The sequence below is a fragment of the Trichechus manatus genome, unplaced genomic scaffold (genome assembly GCF_000243295.1).
Source record: "Trichechus manatus latirostris isolate Lorelei unplaced genomic scaffold, TriManLat1.0 scaffold00098, whole genome shotgun sequence".
In the NCBI taxonomy this organism is placed as follows: Eukaryota; Metazoa; Chordata; class Mammalia; order Sirenia; family Trichechidae; genus Trichechus; species Trichechus manatus.
This window is the reverse complement of record NW_004444034.1, coordinates 2,141,343-2,169,073: the sequence shown is the minus strand read 5'-3', so window position 1 is coordinate 2,169,073 and position 27,731 is coordinate 2,141,343. Positions and strand designations below refer to the sequence as shown.

General features: G+C 37.8%; 1 protein-coding gene across 1 annotated transcript in view; it reads left to right on the top strand.

Moving 5' to 3' along the window:
* Positions 1-464: 464 nt before the first annotated feature.
* RNF217 (ring finger protein 217) overlaps positions 465-27,731 on the top strand; it is a 175,667-nt gene continuing 148,400 nt past the window's right edge. Inside the window, exon 1 of the mRNA XM_012557380.2 lies at positions 465-685. Coding sequence (XP_012412834.1) covers positions 465-685 — 221 coding nt within the window. The remainder of the gene's footprint in view (positions 686-27,731) is intronic.

Here is a 27,731-nt window from a genome sequence, read left to right as displayed (position 1 = left end):
GCTCCTAGGGATCTCACTGGCACAGCTGCACAGATCAGGGAGCGGCTCCCAGGCTGCATAGTATAGCCTGGCTATAAGGCGTGCAGATGATATACAGTGCCAGGTATTCAGGAGACAGTGAAAGAAGATAAGTAGCAAGAGACAAGAAACTGAAAAATGAAGAAAAATAAAAGGAAAAAAGAAAGAGAAAACAAATAAACAAACAAACAAAAAAGCCCCCAGGGATCCCACCAGCGTGGCCACACACAGACTGGGGAAATTGACCGGGAAAGCAGTTTCCCAGCCGAGCAATGCTTCACAGCCTGTCAAAAAGAAGCAAAGACGGCACATGGAGTCAGGTGTTTGACAGAAAGGAGGGGGAGGAGGTGAGAGGCAGGGAAGACACCAAAAGAGGACAAAAAAAGCAATACCAGCAACAAAGAAATGGCACTGAAGAGGCCGGCTGGTGTGGGTGGGATGAATTCATGCAGCATGGAACCAGCGCCTCCCAAGTTGTGGTCGTGGCCCACTGGGGAGCCGTGGGCCAGCTCCCCAGGAAGCTGGGAATCCGTCCACCAGGAAGCAGCAAATTAGCCCTCCGGGAAACTGGGAATCCACCTGCAGGGAAGCAGCAAAATGGCCTGCCGGGAAACCGGGAATCTGCCTGCCAGGAAGCAGCAGACCAGCCAGCTGGGAGGCAGCGAAGGTTGAGCAAGGGGAGGCAGGGTAGGGGGTGGGAAAGCCTGTCTCGCTGGTAACTGGGTGCTCTGTCTCCTGCTGGGAGTTCCGTGAATCTGCTTTTCCATACTCCCTGTCTGCTGATCTCTAGCAGGAGTCCAAGACGGTGGATCCGTGCTGTATTAGCTGATAGGGGACCTCTGCTATTACCTCTCCTGGCTCTCTGTTCTCTGTCAGTTTCTTATATCATTCGGTGCTTGGTTGAGTTCTTTATCTCTTCATTTGACACTTAGGGTTCCAGGATTGATGTTTGTCTCTGTTTTACTTAGTTTTTTGGGTCTTTGCTGTGGAGGGAAGGTGTGGTGCTTCTGTCTATAGCACCATGTTCCCAGAATTCCAAAACTTTTAATGATTTTTAATATTATTGTTTAAAGAATTTATTTTTAATGTATAATTTTTTATTATATTATTTACTTAGAATTAGATCAGGAGCCACGAAGTCAGTTCAGCCATGCCAGCTATGTGACAGCAAGCAAATTCCTTACCCACTTACAACCTTGATTTTATTATCTGCAAAACAAAGGCACTATATAGAAAATGAATGTTAAATCTAGATAAGTTAGTAAACATTCAACTTAGCATTTATGTGGTACATCATTTACTTATTTACTCTCAAATGTGTCACTTAACTTTTTTTAATTTTTATTTTATATATATATATATATATGGAGCCCTGGTGGTGCAGTGGTTAAGAGCTCAGCTGCTAACCAAAAGGTCCGCAGTTTGAATTCACCAGCCGCTCCTTGGAAACCCTATGGAGCAGTTCTACTCTATCCTATAGGGTCGCTGTAAGTCAGAATCGACTCAACGGCAATGGGTGTGGAGCTTTTTTTGGTATTTAAACATATGGTCTTCTTTTTTAGGGAGCACCTGACAAACTCCACGTAGAGTGAAAATGAGTTTAAAAAAATTTTTTTATTTATTGGTCTTTATTTCATTGTCCTAAAAATATATTTTCTTGATTTTCCTATAGGATAATATATTGCTTATAAATCCTCAATGGAAGCTTACATCTTAAACAAGTCCTTGGAAAATGATGTAATGGTATATCACGCTTATGTAAACAATATTTCCTGAACTTAAAAATTTCTTTATATACTATGTTATATACCCCAACCAAAGCGACTCCAATCAAAATTCAAAAGAACTTCTATTTTTAAAAGTTAAAACTTATCTTAATTACTCATATTATGAGTACATATTGCACGTCTAAACAATGTATCTTGAAACCTTGTGCCTGGAAAATTCTTACTGCTGAATTTCTCCTCCTGTAAATCTGGGCTTAATTTGCATTGAATTTCAATGACTTCCTTAAGCAAACACATGGAGGTCCTCCAGTCTAATGGAAACATGGCTCTACCGACACAATTCTGTAAAACAGTGAGCTCTTTGGCAGTTTTAGAAAGGCTTGCATTTGGCCTTTGTCCAGACCTCAAGCTGTGCACACTGTTATTCTCAGACAGGCAGCTAGCAAGGTACAATATGCCCTTGCTTGAGGGAAAGGATTCGAGTTCAGATACTGCTAAAAACTGGTATTTGTACAGTGGAGCAGATTCATTGTCATGATGAGTCACGCTCATGACACAGTAGGCTCCTAAACACTGTGGTTTGGGACTTCAGCCAAGTCTCCTAGCCTTGAAATGTCACTCCCTACAGAGCCATTCAGATGGTCTAGATTCTAGACTATGTAGAGAATGGAAAAGAACATGCCCCAGATTCTGCTGTGTTTCTCTGCCCCTGTTGATCTTCAAGAAGACACTAGACAGCCATCTATCTTAGAGGAGCCAGGATCTGATTTCTTAATTTCCCTTCTACCTCTATGATAAACCAACTACAAAAGTTGGAGTTAGTCCAAAGAAAAGCAATCAGTGATAGCAGATTTAGCAAAAGGAGAATTAAAAAGTCTAACTGCTCAACATCAGCAAAAAACGGGAAATGAAGCAATGCTCACTACATGTCTGGAAAATATTAAATGATGCAGAACAGTAGGAAATGTAGATAGGATATAAAAGCATAAATCAGGAGAAAAGGAAATGAGCATACACACAGACTACATTCTAGAATAAAGTATTTCTCAACCAAGGCACACTGTGTTCCACAGTGGTGCTGGGAATGTCCTGGGAACCTCAAATTTCTTTGCAGAGTACTGTGAAATTTTTCAAAGTGTGGAAAATAATTTCTGGTAGAAATGAAGCTACATATTATTACAATGTGAGCACATAGGTGAGTGGGCTTGACAAAATGGGGTACAGCTGGATCTAAGGTAAAGATAAGAGACATTAAGAAGCATTAAAGAAAAATCATGTATTTATAAGGACAGGCAACGATTTTGCTTTTGAGCATATGTATGCCAGAGCTTAGGGCAGAAAGTTTCTCTCAGATAATGGCATAGTTTAGAAAAGCAATCACATAAATAATGTGGTATCTCTAGATGCTTTTCTAAAACTTGTGGGGCATTGTTATATGCAGGAATGTTTTTATTGCAATTTTTGCTGATTTGTTTTGAGCCTTTGATCATTTCAAATTTATCAACACTTTTATTTTCAAAAGGGTGTCTCATATTTTAAAAAAATGAAAACCAATGACCTAGAACAGTAATTTTAATTTGGAGAGGAAGTGAGAATATATTATAATCAGCTGACACTTTTAACAAGTCTAGATTCTTGAAGGATAAAGTCCTGAGTACTGGAAAGCACACACAGTATAACACATCAAACAATTATTTGGGAAGTGGCCATGAGAGGAATATAAAAGCAGTAGAGGCCAACTTAACTGAATTTGCAGTGAAATTACTGAGCTGTAATACAACTGGTCAAGTTAGTAATGGGAGACTTTGAATACCATGGCTTAATAGAAAGTATACATGGAGTTTTTAGAGATATTTCCTATAGCTACTGATCTATGGAGCCCTGATGGCTCAGTGGTTAAGAGCTTGGCTGCTAACCAAAAGATTGGCATTTTTAATTCACCAGCTGTTCCTTGGAAACCCTATGGGGCAGTTCTACTCTGTCCTGTAGGGTCACTATGAGCTGGAATTGACTCGATGGCAATTTTTTTTTTTTTTTTAACTGATCTATAGGCTGGTGTCTGATTTGTTACCACCTAATAAAATAATGGATGCCTATACAGAACAAATGTGTTTGGCTATTATAACATTGCTCATCTACAAAGTAAATCATTAATGTATCTGTAGTAGACAATGATTCTTAATATATATGCATCAATAAGGAGAAAAAGGGCCAAAGATTATGATGAGGCAATTCAGAGGAGAACTACAAATAGCCAAAAGACATATGCTAAGATGTCAATGTCACTAGTAATCAAAGACTCTCAAGCTACTTGGGGGAGATGGAGCGGTAGTAAAATGGCAGAACATTCTCTCTTGATTTGTGGGACTAAGCAGAGGAGGATATATAGCTCTATACTATGTCATGTTATTCATAGAAATTCTCTTTTCTCCTCTCCTTAAAAGTCAAAAAACCTAAACCCGTTAACGTTGAGTTAATTCTGACTCATAGCGCCCCATAGGACAGAGTAGAAATGCCCCACAGGGTTTCCAAGGCAGTAAACTTTACAGAATCAGATTGCCACATCTTTCTCCTGCAGAGCAATTGGTGTGTTCAAACCACCAACCTTTCAATTAGTAGCTGAGTTCTTAACCACTGTGCCACCAGGGCTCTTCTCCTATCCTTACAGGAACTAAAATCATTGCCTCAACTCTCTCTTTTGTTTTGACTATGAAACATTGGGCTTTAACAGTAAACATAATTAGAGATAATTGAGTTAGGAAACTTTGATTTGGTATTCATCTTATTTATTTTTTTGAAGATTTTACTTAATGTGCTGTTTTGACAAGAGAAGAAATAAAAATATCAATGAAAATAATTAAGAAATTAAGAAAAGATTAAGGAATCTGAAAATGTAGAAACTAAAAAAAAGATTATTCAGTAAACTATTCCTGTATCCAAACAGGAAAGTTAGCAGGCTAATTTGTCCATTTATTTTATTTTATTGCCATATTAAAACTTTCTTCTCCAAGGAATCTCAGAATGTTAGCTCTCAAGGAGATCTTAGAGATTACCCAGTCCAACCTTTCATCACTCAAACATGAGAACTAAGGCCATAAAAACTAAATGACTTGCCCAAATCACATAGCCATTCACAACAGAACTGGCACTAGAATACAATGATCTTTCTACTAAATCTCAACTTGATTGGATTGGTTGATTAATTGCCATTGAAAAAGGATATAATTCCATTTGTTTTTTCACACTCATTCCAAGGGTCTAATGTTCCTGAAAAGCTTTACTCTCCTCCCAGTTACCTTTTAAAGGACACCCCAAGATGGCTTGGGAAGCTTTTAAGTACACACGTTCCTTCCTTTCCCTTTCTTATTAAGGTGAGGATGGAATATGTTATTTAATATATCCTACCACCTTCTCTATGGACACCGTGTCTTCTCTGGGTTCTCTTCAGTATTTCTAATAAACAACAATGACCACTGGGCATTTTAAAAATTTATTGCAAACGCAGGACTACTGCAAAAGAGAAGGTAGCGAAAGGTATGAGGTTATCAAGAAAGGACATGAATAAAGCACAGGTAAAGGGAGAATAGAGCCCTGGTGGCATAGTGGTTAAAGAGTTTGACTGCTAACCAAAAGGTCAGCAGTTCAAATTCACTAGCTGCTCACTGGAAACCCTGTGAGGCAGCTCTACTCTGTCCTATAGGGCCGCTATGAGTCAGAATTGACTCAATGGCAACGGGTTTAAATGGAGAACATCCAGATACAATTACATTTGAAACTAATAAATCTAAGACAATAGGAATACATTTGTACGGATGTTCAAGTTAGACAACTTATTCTATTAAATCACAGTAGCTAATGCAATATTTTGCTTCCTAGGGAAGGAAACCCCCACACGTCTGTCAGTTTGTCGTACTGTGGGGACTTGCGTGTTGCAGTGATGCTGGAAGCTATGCTACCAGTATTAAAATACCAGCAGGGTCACCCACGGCAGACAGGTTTCAGCTGAGCTTCCAGACTAAGACAGACTAGGAAGAAGGACTCGACAATCTACTTCTGAAAAGAATTAGCTAGTGAAAACCTTATGAATAGCGATGGAACATTGTATGATATAGTGCCGGAATATGGGCCCCTCAGGTTGGAAGGCACTCAAGATACAACTGGGGAAGAGCTGCCTCCTCAAAGTAGAGTCAATCTTAATGACGTGGATGGAGTCAAGCCTTCCGGACCTTCATTTGCTGATGTGGCAAGATTCAAAATGAGAAGAAACAGCTGCAAACATCCATTAATAATAGGAATGTGGAATGTACAAATTATAAATCTAGGAAAATAGGAAATCATTAAAAAATGAAATGGAATGCATAAACATCGATATCCTAGGCATTAGTGAGCTGAAATGGACTGGTATTGGCCATTTTAAATTGGACAATCATACAGTATAATATGCCAGGAATGACAACTTGAAGAGGAATGGCTTTGCATTCATCATCAAAAAGAACATTTCAAGACCTATCCTGAAGTACAATGCTGTCAGTGATAGGATAATATCCATATGCCTATAAGGAAGACCAGTTAATACGACTATTATTCAAATTTACGCACCAACCACTAATGCCAAAAATGAAGAAATCGAAGACTTTGACCAGCTTCTGCAGTCTGAAATTGATCAAACATTCAGTCTGGATAGGTTGATAATTACTGGTGATTGGAATGCAAAAGTTGGAAACAAAGAAGGATCCGTGGTTAGAAAATATGCCCTTGGTGATAGAAATGATGTCAGAGATCGAATGATAGAATTTTGCAAGACCAACAACGTATTCATCGCAAATACCTTTTTTCAGCAACATAAATGGAGACTACACACATGGACCTAGCCAGATGGAATACACAGAAATCAAATCGATTACATCTGTGGAAAGAGACGATGGACAAGCTCATTATCATCAGTCAGAACAGGGCCAGGAGCCAACTGTGGAACAGACCATTAATTGCTCATATGCAAGTTCAAGTTTAAACTGAAGAAAATTAGAACAAGTCGACGAGAGCCTAAGTATGACCTTGAATATATCTCACCTGACTTTAGAGACCATCTCAACAAAAGATTTGACGCATTGAACACTAATGACCAAAGACCAGACAAGTTGTGGAATGACATCAAGGGCATCATATATGAAGAAAGCAAAAGGTCATTAAAAAAGTAGGAAACAAAGAAAAGACCAAAATGGATGTCAGAAGGGACTCTGAAACATGCTATTGAACGTGGAGTAGCTAAAGCAAAAGGAAGAAACGATGAAGTAAAAGCTGAACAGAAGATTTCAGATGGCAGCTCAAGAAGAATAGTAAAGTATGATAATGATATGTGCAAGACCTGGAGATAGAAAACCAAAAGGGAAGAACATGCTCAGCATTTCTCAAGCTGAAAGAACTGAATAAAAAATTCAAGCCTCAAGTTGCAATATTGAAGGATTCTACAGAGAAAATATTAAACGATGCAAGAAGCATCAAAAGAGATGGAAGAACTATGCAAAGTCACTATACCAAAAAGAATTGGTCAATGTTCAACCATTTTAGGAGGTAGCATATAATCAGGAAGCGATGGTACTGTAGGAAGAAGTACAAGCTGCACTGAAGAAGTTGGCAAAAAACAAGGCTCCAGGAAAGTAGGGAATACCAATTGAGATGTTTCAGAAAAGGAATGCAGCAATGCTGGAAGTGCTCACTTGTCTATTTCAAGAAATTTGGAATACAGCTACCTGGCCAACCGACTGGAAGAGATCCATATTTATGCCTATTGCCAAGAAAGGTGATCCAACTGAATGTGGAAATTATCGAACAGTATCATTAATATCATACACAAGTAAAATTTTGCTGAAGATCTTTCAAAAGCGGCTGCAGCAGTATATCGACAGGGAACTGCCAGAAATTCAAGCCAGACTCAGAAGAGGATGTGGAACAAGGGATATCATTGCTGTTGTCAGATAGATCCTCGCTGAAAGTAGAGAATACCAGAAAGATGTTTACTTGTGTTTTATTGACTGTGCAAAGGCATTTGACTGTGGGGATCATAGCAAATTATGGATAATATTGGGAAGAACTGGAATTCCAGAACCCTTAATTGTGCTCATGAGGAACCTGTACGTAGATCTAGAGGCAGTCATTCGAACAGAACAAGGGGAATACTGTGTGGTTTAAAGTCAGGAAAGGTGTGCATCAGGGTTGTATCTTTTCACCATACCTATTCAATCTGTATGCTGAGCAAATAATCCGAGAAGTTGCACTATATGAAGAGGAATAGGGCATCGGGATTGGAGGAAGACTCATTAACGACCTGCATTATGCAGATGACACAACCTTGCTTGCAGAAACTGAAGAGGACTTGAAGCACTTACTGAAGATCAAACACCAAAGCCTTCAGTATGTATTACACCTCAACATAAAGAAAACAAAAATCCTCACAACTGGACCAATAAGCAACATCATGATAAAACGAGAAAAGATTGAGGTTGTCAAGGATTTCATTTTACTTGGATCCACAATCAACATCTAGGGAAGCAACAGTCAAGAAATCAAAAGACGCATTGCATTAGGCAAATCTGCTGAAAAAGACCTCTTTAAACTGTTGAAAAGCAAAGATGTCACTTTGAAGACCAAGGTATGCCTGACCCATGCCATGGTGTTTTCAATCACCTCATACGCATGTGAAAACTGGATGATGAATAAGGAAGACTGAAGAAGAATTGATGCCTTTGAATTGTGGCGTTGTTGAAGAATATCTAATATACCATGGACTGCCAAAAGAATGAACAAACCTGTCTTGGAAGAAGTACAAACAGAATGCTCCTTAGAAGCAAGGATAGCGAGACTACATCTCACATATTTTGGACATGTTATCAGGAGGGATCATTCCCTGAAGAAGGCCATCATGCTTGGTAAAGTAGAGGGTCAGCAAAAAAGAGGAAGACCCTCAACGAGATGGATTGACACTGTGGCTACAACCATGGGCTCAAGCATAACAACGATTGTGAGGATGGTGCAGGACCAGGCAGTGTTTCATTCTGTTGTACATAAGATTGCTATGAGTCGGAACAGACTCGACGGCACCTAAGAACAACAACAAAGAAGGTAAGAGAGAATTTTTAATGTCAAATATGTGGCTAAATACTCAACTTCTTCCAAAACACTTTATAATCATGTTTTGATTCCACTGCTTCAGTTAAACTGTTTCTTCTAGCCAAATTCACTGCTATTAATCACTCCTTGAAATTATATCTTCCTTTTTATCCTACTTCCCCACCCGGTTTTCTCCTCCAAGTGGGTGCTCTCCTGTTTTTATTCTCCTTCTTATACCTCCTATGTTACCTTGAGAGAGTCCTTGGCCAGGTTTCCCCTTTCTTTTCTCTCTGCTTTCAGCTGTCCATCAGACTGTTGCCCCATAACTCCATCCCTGTGTTGATGAATCTCAATCTGAATGCCCTGTTCCTTACTGCAGGGGTAGTTCCATACTTCTAGCTGTCTAGAGGGCATCTCCCCTTGAATGGCCCACCATCAGTCATCCTGCATTCACTACTGAGGAGACAATTGTGCAGAGTCAAAAAGAAGAATGAAAAAGAGCCCTGACCTCAAGAAGGAAACCCTGGTGGCGTAGTGGTTACGAGCTCCAGCTGCTAACCAAAAGATCTGCAGTTTGAATCTACCAGGTGCTCCTTGGAAACTCTATGGGGCAGTTCCAGTCTGTCCTATAGGGTCGCTATGAGTTGGAATCAACTCAATGGCAATGGGTTGGTTTTCTGTTTTTTGGTAACCTCAAGAAACTTACAGTTAGCTGGTGTTAACAATGAGTAGACTAGCTGAGGAGTGGAGATTTAATTAAGTTGTTGTTGTTCTGCGCCGTCAAGTCAATTCTGACTCATAGCAACCCTGTAAGACAGAGTAGAACTGCCCCATAGGGTTCCCAGGAGCGACTGGTGGATTCAAGCTGCTGACCTTTCCATTAGCACCCAACCTCTTAACCAGTTTGTCACCAGGGCTCCAGTTGAGTAGGTTAGTGAGTGACAAAATTTGAAAGATAGTTGAGATTGTAGACTGCAAATATCACTAGGACTCCAAAAATCAGTCTAAATATCAACAGGTGATGGGTGGAAGCAGGCTGTCTTCTATCTTTAGTCATTCATTGAACAAATATTTTTGAGGCCTACTATGTGTCAGGCACTCTTGTAAGCACACATGCTGGTTTTATAGCAGTGAATAAAATAGACAAGGTCCTAGTTCTTATTAACCTTACATCCAAAGGGACAAGTTAATATTTGAATGAGTAAAATAAATTTTAAAAAGCTAGCTTTGCCTGGCTGTGAGAGTTATGAAGAAAATAGCTTTGAGTGATGTGATAAAGAATGATTGAGCAGATATATTTGGGCTGAGACCTGAATGTAGAAAACAGCCATGCATATATGGAGGTGGGAGGAGGAGTTAATTTGGAGCAGAGGAAATAGTAAGTGCCAAAGCCCTGAGGTAGGAATAAGCTTGGTACATTGGGAAAATAAAAGACCAGTACTAGATCTGAATCTTAGGTCTCAAAAAGGGAACATTATGAAATGAATTTGAGGAAGCAGACATGGGCCAGATCATGTGAGTCTTTACCAAAATAAAAGGTTTGAATTTTCTAACAATTCATGATAACTATAAATTAATAGCACTTCAATCAACAACATGAACACATCTACTGAATTTATCAACAGAAATGAGATAGCCAACAAAAAGCACATATGCAAAAATATAATATTGGTCAATGTTTATTCAGTACTGTTTAATAGACAATGAATCTGGAGGACATGAAGCTGGTCACTAGAGAAAGATATTCTATTATAGCCTAGGGGTGTTTTAACAAAGGCAGGGTTAGATACGTGTCCAAGCTGCACTATTGCCTTTGTTCTAATTCTGTTCTTACCAAGCCATTTTTTAATTGAAGCTTCAGCTTTCCAGGTACCTTGATGCCACCAATGGAGGTGCCCTAGAAAAGAATTTCAGCAATTTGGTGCCTTTGATAAACTCTTGGAATTCGGTCTCTGGATCAAATTGTAAATTAATAAATTGACATATAGTTTTTCTTTTTTGTAACTCCACTCTGAATTTTCTTAACTCTATTTCATCATATAGGAGGCTGGTAAAATCTGAGTTAATTAACAAAGTTTACTTAGTCCTTTATCAGCAAACACTGGGGTCATATGTCATATAAGTGTTGGCCCTACCTTCAAGGAGTTTATAATCTAATGGGGAAGAGAGATGAGTGAACAAATAATTAAAATACCACAAAATAACTGTTCTGTTAGAGGTAAGCAGTGGGCAGTGAATATGAATATTGATGTAGTTTTCTGAACCAGAAGACACTAAAAGAAAAGTAGGTTAAGGAACGCAGATAATGAGTTGAATTGGATAGACTGAATTGAGTTTTTGAACCTGCAAAGTTGAGGACCAATTCTCAAATGTGATCCCAAGAGGCCCAGTCAGCATAGAGTCTGTACTCCAAGATGGCACCACCATTCATCATATCTCCCTTACAGTAGGTTCCAGGTTGTAAGAAAATCTTTTTTATCAGACTAAGGATTTTAGAATTTACCCTGACTGTGATTTGATGACTAATCAGCTGATTCATTAACATTAAAAGAAAAGAGACTAAAGGACATTATTGCCATCTTTTCTCTAAATTCTCTAAGCTTTGTCCTTGAATCAAATGAGTATGAATAGAATTTATGATCAAACAACCAGCTGTCTGCTTTTCAAAAATCTGGATAAATGGGAGTTCATTGTACCCAGCAATATAATCTAAATAGATAGAACTTTATAACCATCAGCCTATAGACTTAAAAAAAACTCAAATCCCTCTAATTTTGATGTTCCCCATTAAAATTAATTCACTCAAAATAGTAATCCTTTAACAAATGTAGAACCGTGACTCAGGTAATTTGGTCCAAATCTCCCCTGTTCGGGACGTGAAAGTGACCTTTCTCTTGAAAATAAAATGTTTCCCTGCAATGAAGGAAGCACCATCAAGAATAACTTCAAATCAAGCCAGAGAGGACAGGAAAAATCAGGGGATCTTTTGCTTAGTTAAAGACACAAATATGTTAACTCATTAAACTTTTCTTTTCCTTAAGCTAAAGCCGGGGTGCTACTGACAAGCAAAAAAATACAATGTAGTACAATTAAAATTTTTAATAGGAAATATTTATCTGAAGAAAGAAAATGTATCTAAAATCACTAGCATCATAGTGAATGTTAGAGCTACTGGAACGTTTTCACTGAACTGCTCCACGAGAAAGGCCGTACATCCTGTGATTGTTCAGGCCTACAATACATGTCTTAGACCTAGACCATCTGATTAGTAGGTAACTCATCATCTTCTGGCTCAAGACTAATTATAAGATGGTTTAGCTATAGCTGGACAATTTCTTTTCAAGGTGATTTATGGAGCTGCACAGATGCAATTATTACAACACTTATATTTTTAAACATAGAATATATTCCATGCTTTCATGTCTAAAATGCTATAGACAGGCTGATAGAACTACGAGACATTTGCTATTGGACAACATTGTCCATCTCTAAATGCCTTTCAGGGGCTCCAAGCTTTCTCTACATAGAAGAACCTGTTTGGCCACATTTTTCCCAGAACGCATCTTCTCCAGTTTTCACTCTGGGTTAAATCTCAACTTCTATATAAAACACTTAGGCCTAGTTTGTACTTTCCTTCTCTTTTCATAAAGAATTTATTTTGCTTTTATCTGGAAATTACTCAGGGGTTTGAAGATAATTTTAGAATACTCTCATTGGAATTTAAGATTCTACATATTAATGTAGAATTGAATTTTCCCCTATGAGTAGTATTTTACTTTATAAATATGCCATTTTTTAAAATGTAAGTTCTCTTATTGATGAACACCTGGACTGTTTCCAATTGTCTATTACGTAAAAAGCTCTTATGATCATTCTTTTTTGTAGACATATTTATTTGTTTCTTTTGGCTAGATACCTAGGCTAGCCATATGCTTGATTTTATAGGAGATTTTTAGACCTTTTTAAAAGGTGGTAGTACCATTTTCATTGCTGGAAATTAAGTATGAGAGTTCCACTTCCTCACAACATTTGGTAGTATTAGTCTTTTTAAGTTTCGCCATTCTGATGGTTGTGTAGTGGTATCCCTCTGAGGTTTTAGTTTTCATTTCCCTGATAACTAATGATGTGCACTTTTTAAATGCTTATTAGTCCTTCATATACCTTCTTTTGTGATGATTTCTCTTCAAATCTTTTGCTACTTTTATTGTATTGTTTGTCTTTTTATATTGAGTCATAGGAGTTATTTTTATAACCTGGATACCGATCTTTTATCATATATATGTTTTCAAAATATTTTCTCCCAGACTTCAGCTTGATGGATCATGGGTGTCTTTTGGTGAGCAGTTTTTAAGTTTGATAAACTGATAATTTTGTATGAATTTCTTTCTAAACAATCATGTCAGCTGCAAGTAAAAGCAGTTGACTTCTTCCTTTACCTCGATTTCCTTTTCTTTCTTTACTACACTGGCTAGGATCTTCAATACAATGTTGAATAGAAGTGGTTAGGGTGAACACCCTTGCCTTGTAAGACAGTACATTATAAAAACAAAAAACAAGGGAATAAACTCAGAATAAAAGCTATTTTTCCAGAGGCAATGTTATAATTTTTGCTTTAACCACTTGTATGTAATTTAAAGAAATTAAAAGGAAAAAATGATTTTTTACTTAACTCATACTATACTTAACATTTCTGATAGTCTTCATTTTTTATTAGGGTAAGAATTTCTTTCTGGTAGCATTTTCCTTTAGCCTAAAGAACTTTCTTTTGCATTTTTTTTAGTTCAGGTTGGTCTACTGGTGGCAATTTCTCTTAGTTTTCTTTTATATGAAATGTTTTTATTCTTAAAAAGATTTTCACTGGCTATAGAATTCTGGGTTGGCAGTTTTGTTTTGTTTTTCAACATTTTAAAGCTGTTGTTTCAGTGTTTTCTGTCCCCCATTGTTTTAGATAAGAAGTTAGTGATACTATGAGTCATTTTTGTCGTGGATGTAATGTGTCATTTTTCTCTGGCCACTTTAAACATTTTCTTATATTTGATATCCAGCATTTTGACTATGATGAGCAAAGGTTATTTTCTTCATATTTATCTTGCTTGAGATTTGCTAAGATTCTCGATTACTAAATTGGTGAAGTTTTTGGCTACTATTTGTTAGAATATTTTTTCATTCCATAATCTCTCTCCTCTCCTTCTGGGACATCAATTACTTGCATATTGGATCGTTTGGTATTGTCCCATGGATACCTGAGGGTTTCATTATATTGTAAAAATATTTTTTCTGTTCTTCAGATTAAATAATTTTCACTGATCTATTTTTGAGTTTTACTCTTTCCTCTGTCATTTACATTCTGCTATATTCATACAGTGAATTTTTTATTTTAAATATTGTATTTTTAAGTGAGAATTTTCATTTGGTTCTGTTTTATAGTTTCTATAATTTTGCTGAGTTTTTTTAATCTTTGTATTTGTTCTGAGAAAATTTTCCTTTATCTCACTGAGCATAATTATAACATCTGTTTTAAAGACCTAGTTCCACACCTAGGTTATCCTGTGTTTGGTCTTCATTGATTGTTTTTTCTTCTAAGAATGGTTCACATCTTCCTTGCTATTCATGTCAAGCAATTTTGGATAATATCTGGGACCTTGTGAGGGATATGTTATAGAGATTTTTGATTCTTTATATTCTTTATATTTCTCCAAAATGTTGATTTTTTTTTTGTTTGTTTTTCCAAGGAATTAACTTGGTTCAACTCAAACAGCTAATTCTATCTCTTTGTAGCAGCTTGCATCTCAGTTTAATTATTTTATCCTTAGCTGGGCTTCTTGCAGTCTGCCCCATGCATGTGCATTTCAGTCAGCCGGAGATTTGGGTGGAGTTAATACATAGAATTTGCAGTTTAGCCTCTCTAGTTCTCTCTTTATGAAATTTCCCTCTAGCATCTGAGGTTGTCTTAAATTCTATTCTCTGATTCTTCAAACCTCTGAGTTTTGTATTAGACTTTCTGCCACCATTATTATTTCATGAGCTGTTAAGAATCACAAAGGGATCTTGAGTAGCTGATATACAGAGGACAATATTGGTATATATTGAGAATTAAATTAGATAATGTATACAAAGCACCTCTTGGGTGCTTTGAACATTGCAAGTATTCAATAAATGCTCGTCATTTATTCTCCTCGACTCCCATAATTCTCATCCTTCTTATTGTTAATTGCTCATACTCTCAGGCCACACTTAAAGTCAGAGAGGGCAACAGAAAGTAGCAGTCCCATTCTTTTTGGAATCATTTATTTTATCCTGCTCTTCTAAAATGGTGCAACTCTCCCACGTCCTTATCCTTTCCTTTCCCCCTTATTTATTCCTACTATTGTGTTGTCTTCTCCCTACTATACCCTCAAAAAGACATATGAGCAAGCAAGGTGATGTCAACAGGGTCTTGGGCCATGGTTAGTGAGAGGGAGTGATTTTTCTCACTCCTTTCTAAAAAAAGAAAAGAAAAGAGGGAAGGGAGATAGAAAAATAGGAAGGAAGGAAGAAAAAGTTTCTTGGGATTTTTAAAAATAGATTTAAAGTCAAAAGGCTTCTAACTCTTTCCTATATGTAGTTTTGCCTCCATTTTGTTTGTTGTTACGTGCCATCGAGTCAGCTCCGACTCATTGCCTTGAGTCAAACAGAAGGAAATGTTGCTTCGTCCTGTGCCATCCTCAGAACTGTTAATGTGTTTGAGCCCATTGTTGCAGCCACTGTGTAAATCCATCTTATTGAGAGTCTCCCTCTTTTTTACTTAACCTCTAATTTACCAGGCATGATGTCCTTCTTTAGTGATTGGTCCCTCCTAATAATGTGTCCAAAGTAAGCAAGATGAAATCTCACCATCCTAGCTTCTAAGGAGCATTTTGGCTATACTTCTCCAAGACTAATTTGTTCATTCTTCTGACAGTCCATAGTGTATTCAATATTCTTTGCCAACGCCACAATTTGAATGTGTCAATTCTTCTTTGGGCTTCCTCTTTCATTGTCCAGCTTTTGCATGCATGTGATTGAAAATACCATAGCTTGGGTCAGGATTATGATATTAATGCAGGCACAGAGAAATTTTAACTGTAAAGTGGCACATAATACATATTTTAGGTTTTCCCAAGAGTCAAGTCAACAATTTGTTGCATATTCTTCTTTTTCTTTTTTTTAAAACCCCTTAAAAATGTAAAAACCATTCTTAGCTTTAGAACTATATAAAAACAGGTCATGAGCTGTAGTTTCCCAACTCCTATAAACTAGACATTTCTATTTATAGTGTTGTTAAAGAATCAGATAATTCATGTGAAAACACATTGCAAACCATGGTATAGATACATGTAATGTTAAACTATTAATGATAATAATTCCTTATTGTCATTTGAGAGTAACAAGAAGGACTGAGGGAATTGGACACAGGTCAGATAAATTTTGATGGAGGGAAATGATGTAGGAAAATTCTGGATCTTGCCAAATTAAAATGGTGGGAGGTACTATTTTTTGAGTAGCAGGGTGAGACCCCAGCACTTGCACCATGAGCAAGGCAGGGTAGAGGAAACACAAATACACACATTATTTACTTCACAATATTTTTCTAAAGCCAGCCTTAGAAAAAAGAATCTGATTGCTTTGGGATTAGAAGAAAATAGCATAAAGTCAACAGTCTTAATCCTCTCTACCCAGGGGGATGCTATAATTTGACTTTTTTCATAATACGACTTTAGCATATAATTTTTAGCAAACAATTGAACTTCTCTATTAGCTTTTATTTTTAACTTTTACTAAATACTCTTTCAAATGAGCATTGTAAATTTAAAAATGAATGGTTATATGTCTTGAGTCTTCCCTATTTTAATGAACAGAAGAAAAAAAAGAATTATGTCTAGACTTTAAAATACTTTATTAGCCATGATATTTTCTAGGAGAACTAAAGAAGCTAGTCTGCCCGAGAGTCAAGTCTTGTTTGATTCAAGTTCATTGACAGTTATTTATCACTCACTGGTAACATTAAAAATCATCCCAATTTTATTACTTCATTTTTCTTATGAGTTTAAAAAGATCATTCTTAAAATGATATGATAGAACATTCTCTACAGCACAGGGACTGAGAGGACTTTCAGATCCATGACTCAATATGACAATTAGAGGTCAGCAGATCATGTCTCCATATTCCTGTGGAATGTCCTCCACAGATGCCATTTCAAGAAACATTGGCACCATATTGGACAGTTTTTTAGGAAAAGCCTGTGCCATACAACATTGTTGAGCTGTAATTTCACAATATTTCTCATTCATGCCTAAAACTGGAATCAAGAAATTAAATAACAATATTATGCATCACAGAAACAGCTGAATAATCATGTTAAGTACATTTACCAATTGTCTAACTTAACTATTTGATGAAAAGAGGGAAGCCTTGAGTTAGCTGTTGAGTCATAATAACACTGTTACATGAAGTTAAGGGAAAGAAAAAAAGAAAAAAGTTCAGGAACGCTCAGCCACAACCCACAAACAAAATAGTATCAATAGAATCTGTTGATAGAATAACAGAATACAAATCAGAAGCACAGTTTTAAAAATATATTTATGAGTCACAACCCACTCCCATTTCTCACAGGAATTGTTAAGATTTCTGTGATTAACACTGGACTTTTCAAATGACACTGGAAATGAAAGAAAATACTTTTCAAAATGTAAAATTAAAAATTAATTAAACCGGGTTAGCAAATCTTCTTGTTTTGTAAGAAGGGCATAAAAATAACTTGTAAGAAACCAGATTTACTTAAGAGGAAAAAAAAGTTGGAGATATATTTAATTCCTTCTCTGCTATCCTTGTCACCATATTACATCTATCACCATACCCCACAGATTCTATCTCTAATAGTTACTACCGTTTAGTAAATGGTTACTGAGCACCTACTGTGTACCAGGAACAGTTCTATAAACTGGGGACAGACTAGCAAACAAAGAGAAAAAGTCCCCAATCACACAGACCTTAAAATCTAAGAGGGGGAAGACAATTAACAAATTAAAAACTGAATATATACTATGTCATTTAGTGGGTATTATGAGGAAAATGGAGCCCTGCTGGCACAGTGGTTAAGAGCTCAGCTGCTAACCAAAAAGTCAGAAGTTTGAATGTACCAGCTACGCCTTGGAAACCCTACGGGGCAATTCTACTCTGTCCTATAGGGTCGCTATGAGTCAGAATCAACTGATGGCAATGGGTTTGATTGTTTTTTGTTTTTTTTTTTAATAAGGAAAATAAAATAAAGAAAGGGATAGAGATGACTGGGAAAGGGGTGTTGGAGGGTGGTGATATTTTATCTAGAGTGGTTAAGAAATACCTCTGTGACAAGGGGACATTTTAAGTAGACACCAGAAGAAAGTGAGGAGGAGCCATGCATATAACGAGAGGTAAGAGTGATCTGGAGCCCTGGTCACACAGTGGTTAAGAGCTTGGCTGCTAACCAAAAGGTCAACAGTTCAAATCTACCAGCTGCTCCTTCAAAACCCTATGGGGGCAGTTCTACTTTGTCCTATATGGTTGCTATGAGTTAGAATTGACTCCATGGCAATGGGTTTGGTTTTTTTTTTTTAAAGAGTAATCCAGGCAGAGGGAACAAGGGAGTCAAGGCTCTGAAGTGAGAGCATGATTTGAACACTTGAGGAAGAACAAGGGGCCAGTGAGGCTCTATGGAGTGAATGACGGGGAATAGGAGGTTCATGGGAAGGAGGGGACATCATATGAAAAGTCTTGAGGAAGACTTTGGCTTTTAATCTGAGACGCAGGCCACCAGTGGTGACTATCCCAGTTCAGACCCCATCATGTCTCCACATAACGTGGTAATAACTTACTACTTTGATCTTGTCTCCTGTCCTCTTCCTCTGATGTATATTTTACCTTGTCACAATATCTGTATTTTCTTAAACCTAAAACTGATCTTTACTCTCTTGTTCAAATATCCAACTATCAAAAACAAACAAAAAACACAAATAAATGAACACAAAAACTGATCAAACAATTTTCAAGGCAATCAGAATTTCTGTAGAAAATATATAGTGCAAACAAGAGAGTTTAGTAATACAAAAGTGTGGATAGGATTTAGGACTTGAATAAGTACAATACCCTGGGACTAGAACTGTGGGGAGCCACTACCTTAGCCTAAAAGGAAACTCTAGGAACCCAGAGAGGATAGCACCTGTAGCCTTCAACAGAAGAGGAATAGACAAATGCAAGGACCTGTCATGTTGGGAGCTGAGAAAATAAACACTCCAACCCTTTGATCATCTGCTAGCACCTTCCCTTGGTTGAATTCTGTAAGAAGCCAGAGAACAATTGAGGCTATTGGTGCATGCAGCAATGAGTCATCCTCCAAGGGCAGAGAGAGTAGACAAGAGTAAAAGAAGGGCAAATGGAGCTATTTAGTACTAAGCCCCTCAACAATTTTGAGTGAGCTCATCTTTCCTGCTTCATCTCTTGTCCTTTCTCCACTATTTGCTTAGGATCAGACACCCAGGTCTACTAGCTGCCACTCAAGGCATAATATATGCTTTTCAATCGTGTGTTTGCCCATATATTTCCCTTCTCCATCTGTAAAAATATAACTCATCTTCCAGGCCCTCCACGAAACTTTCTATGATCCACCCAGGCAGAAATAATCCCTGCATCACAACTCCCATAGTCTTGAGTTTATAGTTCTATGATAGCATCCAACAAAATATGCCTGATATTATGATTAAGGATATGTCTTCTCTATTTAACTGCAAGATTCCTCAGGGCATGGATTGAGTTTTTTTCACCATTTATAAGCCCTATGCTTATCACGATATTGTGCACAAAGTAGGGATTAATACATATTGGTTAAATTGAAAATTATGATTTTAGCATTGAACTGAACCCTAAAGCCATCCAGTTCAATTTGTTCATTTTAAAGAAGTAAAAACTTAGGGCTAGACAAATGTAGGCAAATCGACAATTATTGGCAAAATAGGACTAGGATACAAATACTATTTTGACAAGTTTGGTACTCTTCCCATTATATCCCATCATTTCCATGAAGCTCCAAAGAACAGCTCCAAAGTCTTATAAAGATAAGAAAAATTAAATGTGAGTTATTTGAGAAAATGTTTAGAGCTTTATTGATCCCACAATGTCTGAGAAACAGCTTGTAGCACTTAACATTCCTCAAAGGCAGCTGGGTTCTTCCATTCCAACTTGGTAGCAATGTGTTAAGAAATAAATAGATAACATTATTTGTCACAATGTTTAAATGAATGCAGTTGAATGATGTAAGCTATCAGCTTAGAAATTTTCAGAATCATTTAATTCTCTTGCTAGGTTTTGTCTAGCAAAATGTTAAAGCCAATTTCAAGTAGCCCATAAATCAAAATGGTCAGTTACTTAGCTATATTGTCTAAGGAAATCAGCTTTCTTGTGTGATAAGGAAAAGGCAATGCATTTTCTCTTATTTTGTTTTTATATTGTCTTATTCTTGCATTAGTGGATCTCCTACTTTCTCAATGGCATCTTTTTGCCTGGGAAAACAAGAAAAATGAGAGCCTATGAAAGTTAATAAATTTCTATTTTTGCCGTGCTGAAGTTTGTGAGGTTCCTAAGACCAGCCTCAGGTGCAACAATTCTCTAGAAGGACTCATAGAACTCAGAAAAGCTGTTTACTCATGGTTGCAGTTTATTACAGTGAAAAGATACATATTAAAATTAGTAATAGGAAGAGGAATATAGGGCAGGGTCCAGGACAGATCAGGAACAGAGCTAACAGCTGTCCTCTCCCAGTGGAGTCATGTGGACCACACTTTTTTTCTCCCAGCAATGATATGTAGCAATTTTCATGGAGTATTGCCAACCAGGGAAGCTCACCTGAGCTTTGATGTCCAGAGTTTTTATTGGGGGTCGATCATGTAGACATGGATGGTCACCTGTGTGTCTGAGCTTAGTCCCAGTCCCTACAGAGGTCAAGCTGATACCAAGTGATCCAAACTCCCCACCATAAATCACATTGTTAGCGTAAACTATCTGGTGTGGCCCAAGGCCCTTGGTTAAACAAAGACATTCTTATCAGGCAAGGCATTCCAGGGACTTAAGAGTTTATGTCCCAGGAGCTGGGGGCAAGGGTTAAATCTTTCCTTGGACAAGGGTAATCTTTTACTGCACAAGTATGTTTTATCAATTTGAAGTATAAATCTCTAGAGATTAGAGCCTATCCCGTTGTTTCTGCCCTATACCTGAAGTTCCCAAATTTTCTCAGATCATGATACCCTTATGTCTTGGTTATTTTCACCGTGTCCTTTAAGCCAAAAGGAATTCCTGATAATAATTAGGTCAAAACAACTTAATAATGATAGTTTGCACAGTTTCTGACAGGTGATGCTGTGATTCCCTCAAATTTTAAACATTCTGTGGCTCCACTATGTGTTTACTGTGGTCCCTCGGGTTACCTTGGCAAAATATTTGGGAACCTCAGTTCTATACAATGCTTAAGCAACTGTAGAACACCATTGTTTCATTGTTTTTGTTTTAATTGTCTTGTTGAGAACTAAATATGGGCAGAAGAGTAGGAACTGGATCTCCATATATAGGTAAGATCTGCTCTGGACAGTTTGAAGAATTTTATAGCTATTATAAAGTTAATAATGAAGGAAAATTTGAGGAAAGGATTATTTTCTCCATTGAACAAATTTGTAAACTGAATTTTCCAAAGCTTGACAAAGGATCTAATAGGCATTCAGGAAATGATTGCTGAATTGAATTGTAACTTAAAAAGGAAGATTTGCTTACCTTAATCTGTCATGAATGTTCATGCAAATAATGTCCATTAACACCAAACTTATTTTTGTGTTCATTGGAACAAAACTATTTCACTCTTAAAACAAACAAACAAACAAAAAAAACCCTTATTTTTCTCTTTTCCATTATAAAAACAGTATAATATTTCAGAAATTTTAGCAAGCAGAGTAGAAATCATAATCTCACCATCCTTATACAATAACCCCCTATTTTTTGCCCATATTTTATCATATACATGTCTACACTGCTGTAACCATCTTGTATACCTCATTTTTTCCTACATTTTTCACTTTACATAGCTTTGTAAGTACTTCTCCATTATTTTAAGCAAATCTTAAAGTTATCCTTTACTTCTCTAATTTGGAAGAGATTTATTTTTCCTTTTGGCTAAGAAAATCTTGATTCTTTTTAGAACTAAAAGCATTGCATTGTACAAGTGCATCTTCATCTCTGTTACTTTAATGCTTGATTATCCTCTAGTTTGGACAAAATGGTTTCCTTCACTGTGAATTAACCATATACAATGGTACTGAGGGCTGTACAAGAAGAGATTTATTTTGCTCTTGCTTACTGAACAAACTGAGGCATTCCAGTCTCAGGGCTAGAGAGGAGCCAAAGCTGTAAATCTTTCTGACTCCTGCTGTAAACAAAGCCTGTCAAGGGGAGGCTGTGACTTGACACCCCGTTCAGAAAGGAAAGCTGTGGTACACAGAGAATATGCCTGTCTCTTTATATCGTGATGTACCTGAGAAAGAAGAGACCAGGAGTTTCTAGATTTAAAGCCAGGCTGATACCTTTCTAGTAAACCAAAGCTGCAGTAGTAGAAACCTTGAGTATGCCTTTAAACCTCAAAGTCTTGGCGACTCCATTAGTCAGGATGGAACTGGTTCTCTCAGGTCAGGAGGGGTAGATTTTACTCTTAGTGGCCTTCTTCTTATTCGGGTTGAGAGATGAGATTACCTTGGCCGAGTGTTCCTCTGGAATGAGCTTGGGACACTCAGATAAATGCACCTCCATTTTGGAAATTGGGGATTGGCATCATGGATTTAGAAGTATTAATTAACTATGACCAAGTTTAACTCTGAATCTTATTAGAGCCCGATTGTTATTGAATGAGGTAAAGAGAAAATCCAAAAGAGTTGAGGAACAGAAGTCACCAGAACCACAACTTCAGGAATAGAACCATAACATGTAGTGTTCTACGGTAAAAATCCAGAAGGGGGATCAATGGTTAATAATACTTGATTTTGCCTTTTCTATGTAAAAGAATGTGCCCACTATATGAAAAGTAGGATGTTATTTACAGTATTTTTAATTAAAAAAAACTCTTTAGAAAGATTAGGAAAGTAGACTCTCTCATACCCTCTCTATTGATGAGATTATAAATTAGCACTAAATCTCTGTGATAATATGTACCCAAAATCTTGAAAGTATATACACCCTTTGATGCAGCAATTTAATTTTTAGGACTTTATCCTTATATTGGAAATGTACATAAAGGTTATGTTATATATTAATATGTATCAAATACTAACATATATTATTAACATCAGTTGACATAGTAACACATATTAAATAAGTTTTATATATTATATTAATACCATAAATGATCTAATTTTTAAAAAATAAAATTGACTTAATTAAATTATGGCACATCTATGTACTATATGGTCACTAATCATGATGGTACACAGATGTAGCAATAGCAAAAAAAGATGATCAGGATATATTATTAAACGAAAAAAGCAGAATATAGAAGCGCATGTACCATTTTATACACACATATACAAACGCTAGAATGAAATATACCAATATGATAAAGTGGCTATTTTATGTAGCAGATAATAGTTCCACTAACTCCTTCCTTCCTTTACTTTCCCTCCCTCCTTCCTTCTATTTTTTCTTCCCTCCTATTTTTTCTTGGTTTTCTCTATTTTCCAAGCTTTTTAAATTTTATTACTTTTATAATTTGAACAAATACATTGTTTTGCTTTGAACCTCATCTCATAGAAGTTTGCTATTTGGATTTTCCCTAGAGGATTTAGGTGGAAAAAGAAAGTGAAACAATTGTATTCCTGTCTCTTCCACTTGATGCCACTTTTCCTTTATCATTTTGATTTCTCTTCCTCCATGAGGGAAGAGGAAAGAGGGAAGAAAATAGGAGAGGATCAGTATCTCACTATGTCTTTCAGAAGTAGACCTAGAAAACCTTTCTACTCCTCTTTAGAATTGAATTTCTTTTTTTTTTTTTTGGAGTTACATGTTTTCTATTACTTTTTCTTGTTTTGATAGTTGAAGACTGTTTGGTAGGCAAATAAGTCAAGAATTTGCTATATAATTATTTCATGGTATTTGAATTTTTTTTCATATCAATTAAGAAAAAATTAGTTTTACCTTTAATATGCAAAATCAAAATGATCAGTAGCTTTTCTGATACATCTTTCTAAAAATTTAATAAATCTAGGCTTTTTAATTATCTAATTAATGTCTGAATAAAAAGTCTTAAGAGAACCAATGTCATGTTTAAAGGCCAGGATATGAATGATGGTAATAGAAAAAAAATTATGATTAAAAGCACTTGACTATGCCAATTCTCAAACTGACATAGTCCCCTGGCATTGAAATTTGGATTTTAGGGGAAGTGTACAACTCATTGCAAATTAGAAAATTTTAAAACTGGTAAGGCAGAATATTGGTGATAGCATTTATGTTATACTAACAACCATATACAGCCTGAGGTGGAACAGATGGTCTGAGTTTCAAAAGTATTAAGCTTATGGTAAATAAGTGGAATTTTTACTACAGTAACTACCTGTTGCTGTAGAGTAGATTCCAACTCATAGTGACCCTATATGACAGAGTAGAACTATCCCATAGGGTTTCCAAGGAGCAGCTGGTGGATTCAAACTGCTGACCTTTATGGTTAACAGCCATAGCTCTTAACCACTATACCACCAGGGCTCTACAGTAACTACAGTGTAACTGCTGTGTGATGGTTCACTTTCGTGTGGCCTTTCTAGCCATGGTCTTGTAACTCCCACCCAAGTCATTGGACGGGACTGTGGGATAGGGTAATTGTGGCCCACCAAGGGGACTGGTCAGTTTTGCCATCCCGCTGGGCTTGAAGGGTGGGAAAGAGAGGATCCCACCACCACCAAGGAAGTACAGCCAGGAGCGGACAGCAAATCCTTTGAACCTGGGATCCCTCCACTGAGAAGCTCCTGGAAGCAGGAGACAGAGAGAGAGAGCTGCAACACTGAAGACAGTGAGACCTGGCGGCAGAGACCTGGCAGCGGAAGATGGTATGGTGGGCTTCCCGGCTAACTGAGCAAGAAAGCTGAGTGCCTTTGGGCAGAGGTCTACGGCCAGAGAGAGGTGTGCCCTTAAGGACAGCTGAAAAGAGGCTGTGCTGATGGAAGAACTGTATCTTGAGAGTTCCTGAACCTGAATAGTAACCTGCTACTTCCCAAATAAACCCCATAATCGTGAGTATTGTCTGTGAGTTCTGTGTGGTCATTGCAATGAATTATCAAGCCTAGCAGAGAAGTAGAGAGTGTTGTGGGAGGGACAGCTGGTGTTAGAATTGGTAAAGAAGGTTGAGAAAGGAGGCATGTCTGACCTCGGCTTCATAGGAATCAGCCTTGGGCTGTTGATCTTGATTCTCCTCCCCCATATTGAAGTAAGAGGAGGTCAGACACCGCCCCCACACCATCTTTACAATAATTGAAAACTAAACTAGTTGCTATTGAGTTGACTTCAACAAATGGCCACCCCATGTGTGTCAGAGTAGAACTGTGTTCCATAGAGTTTTCAGTGGCTGATTTTTCGGAGGAGGATCATGAGGCCTTTCTATAGAGTCACCTCTTAGTAGACTCTAACCACCAACCTGTGGGTTAGCAGCCCAGAGTGTTAACTATTTGCATCTGTCAGGGACTCCGACAGTATACTTTCAATTAATCCTTAAAATAATAATAATAATAATCCTGTCAGCACAATCATCATTAGTGCTTCACATTTCCAGGTCAAAGTGAAGGTAGAACCACCACTTTAACTTTGAATTTTAACTCTCATTCCATGCTCCTGGTGTCCCATGGGTCCCAGACTGAACACCAGTTGTGCTGAGCCCAGAATTCAGGCAAGTCTGAGCCTGTTTGGAGGGTGGAGATATGGCATACCATGGTTCTATTTTCACAAAGGCCAGAGGAATTCCATGAAGAGGAAGTCATGGCAAGGAAGACTATAGTTTAAGTAGTAGAACTACAACAGTCTTCCAAAATCCCAGCAAGGACTTCTATCTGTTTCAGTCTAAGGAAAGGCACTACCAGGGATCTGGAACCTGATGGGATAAGGAACAAAATGGTGGGCACTGAAAGAGCACAAATTCTTGGAACACACGTGACAAATATATTGTGTGGGGAGATATTCTCATCACTATGACAGGAACTTGAGGGTTTGAAATCCCTGTAGACACTGTGGGGATATACTCTTTTGCATCCATTACCGTTACTCTGGTCTTACTCTGAGTGTGCCTTCACCTGGAAAACACGGATACTTTCATATCCCTTTGGAAAGAGGAGGGGAGTCATCATCAGAAGACACAAACAAAAGGCACACACACGTGAGCTTCCTTCCTGTTCCTCCCTTGAAGAGTAAACACTAGAGATACCATATGGAGAAAACAGCCATTACCAGGAATCCATTCAACCAAGACAAGAAACAAATCCCTGAATAGCACTTAACCTTCCAAATAAGAATTCTCAATTCTTGGGCCAGGCCAATAAATGAAGTGACCTTTAGACTGATTGACTGTATTCATTCCTTTTGGAGTGCAACTGAGCATCAGACACACAGGATGGAAATGTTCTTGGGTGTTAACTGCTTTCTCAGTACTGCAAAGCTAGTCACCTTTCTAGCATTTGCATTCGATTTGGAAAATATTTTAAAATAAGCCAGTAACAACTCCAAGATAAAAAAAATTCTGCACACTTCACAGCTCCTTCCTATTACATGAATGTGTAAATTGAATTCTCTCTCAAGATGAAAAAACAAGGGTTGGCTTCCCAAAAATGTTTTCATTGGCTTTAGAGAACTAAAACACACCAGTGCCTGAGTGACTAATACTTCCTGTAAAATAAAGATAGATCAACACATAATTAAGTTCTGGCTCAAATATAATTGTTGTCTTGGAGACAGATTTGGGGATGAATATGGTTATGCTAATAAAGTTTATGAGCATGATTCCCATCAACGATCCCGTTTATTAACCAGGCTGTGCCACCCTAACTACCTTGTATTAACCATTCTGGAATATTTTAAAGGTTAAAAAAAAAAGCTCCCACAAATCTTAAATTAGTTATTTGGCAGCTCTTTTAGGATTCCAGTTGGAGGAGGAGGTTGAAAGTGCTTTTTGGATTATTTGTGGGTTTCAAAGATCCTTCCTACCCTACTAGGCAGAAAACGGAGAGTTGTAGGTACAGAATTTGGAACTAATAATTCCTAGCATTATTTTTCTGAACTTCCTCTTTGGAAGATTTAAAACTGGATGGACCCAAGAGAAAAAAAAGAAGCAAACATCCTAAGCAGCCGGCGTTTTCCAGTTACAGCTCCTAGTATTCAATAGTTTTGTAGGAAGTTCTACTTAATGCGTAGTCCAAAAAGGCAAGCTGCCTGCTCCGAAGGGTTTTGTTGAGATCGAGTGTGAACTCCGGGCGCCAGAGCGCATCTCAGCGCTTAGATCACACCCACTTGGGGTGTGCGTGTGAGTGTGTGCGCGGGTGCCTGAGCGCGTGTGTACGTGTGGGGAGGTGTGCGCCAAAGGGGTGGGGTGAGGGGCAGTGAGTAGGGCTCTAGGTAAAGCACGAGAGGAGGGAGGTCGCCTGCTCCGGCCTCTCCACCCCCGCCCCATCCCCCCACCGCGAGCCGCGGCTCGCTAGCGCTCTGGCTGCACCTCCTGGTGTGCGCCGCGGCGGCGTCACAGGCCGCTCGACCCTTTGACCACCGCCCTCCGGCCGCCCCTCCCGCGCGGCCCGCAGCCGGGGCTGGCGATGGCGCGGGAC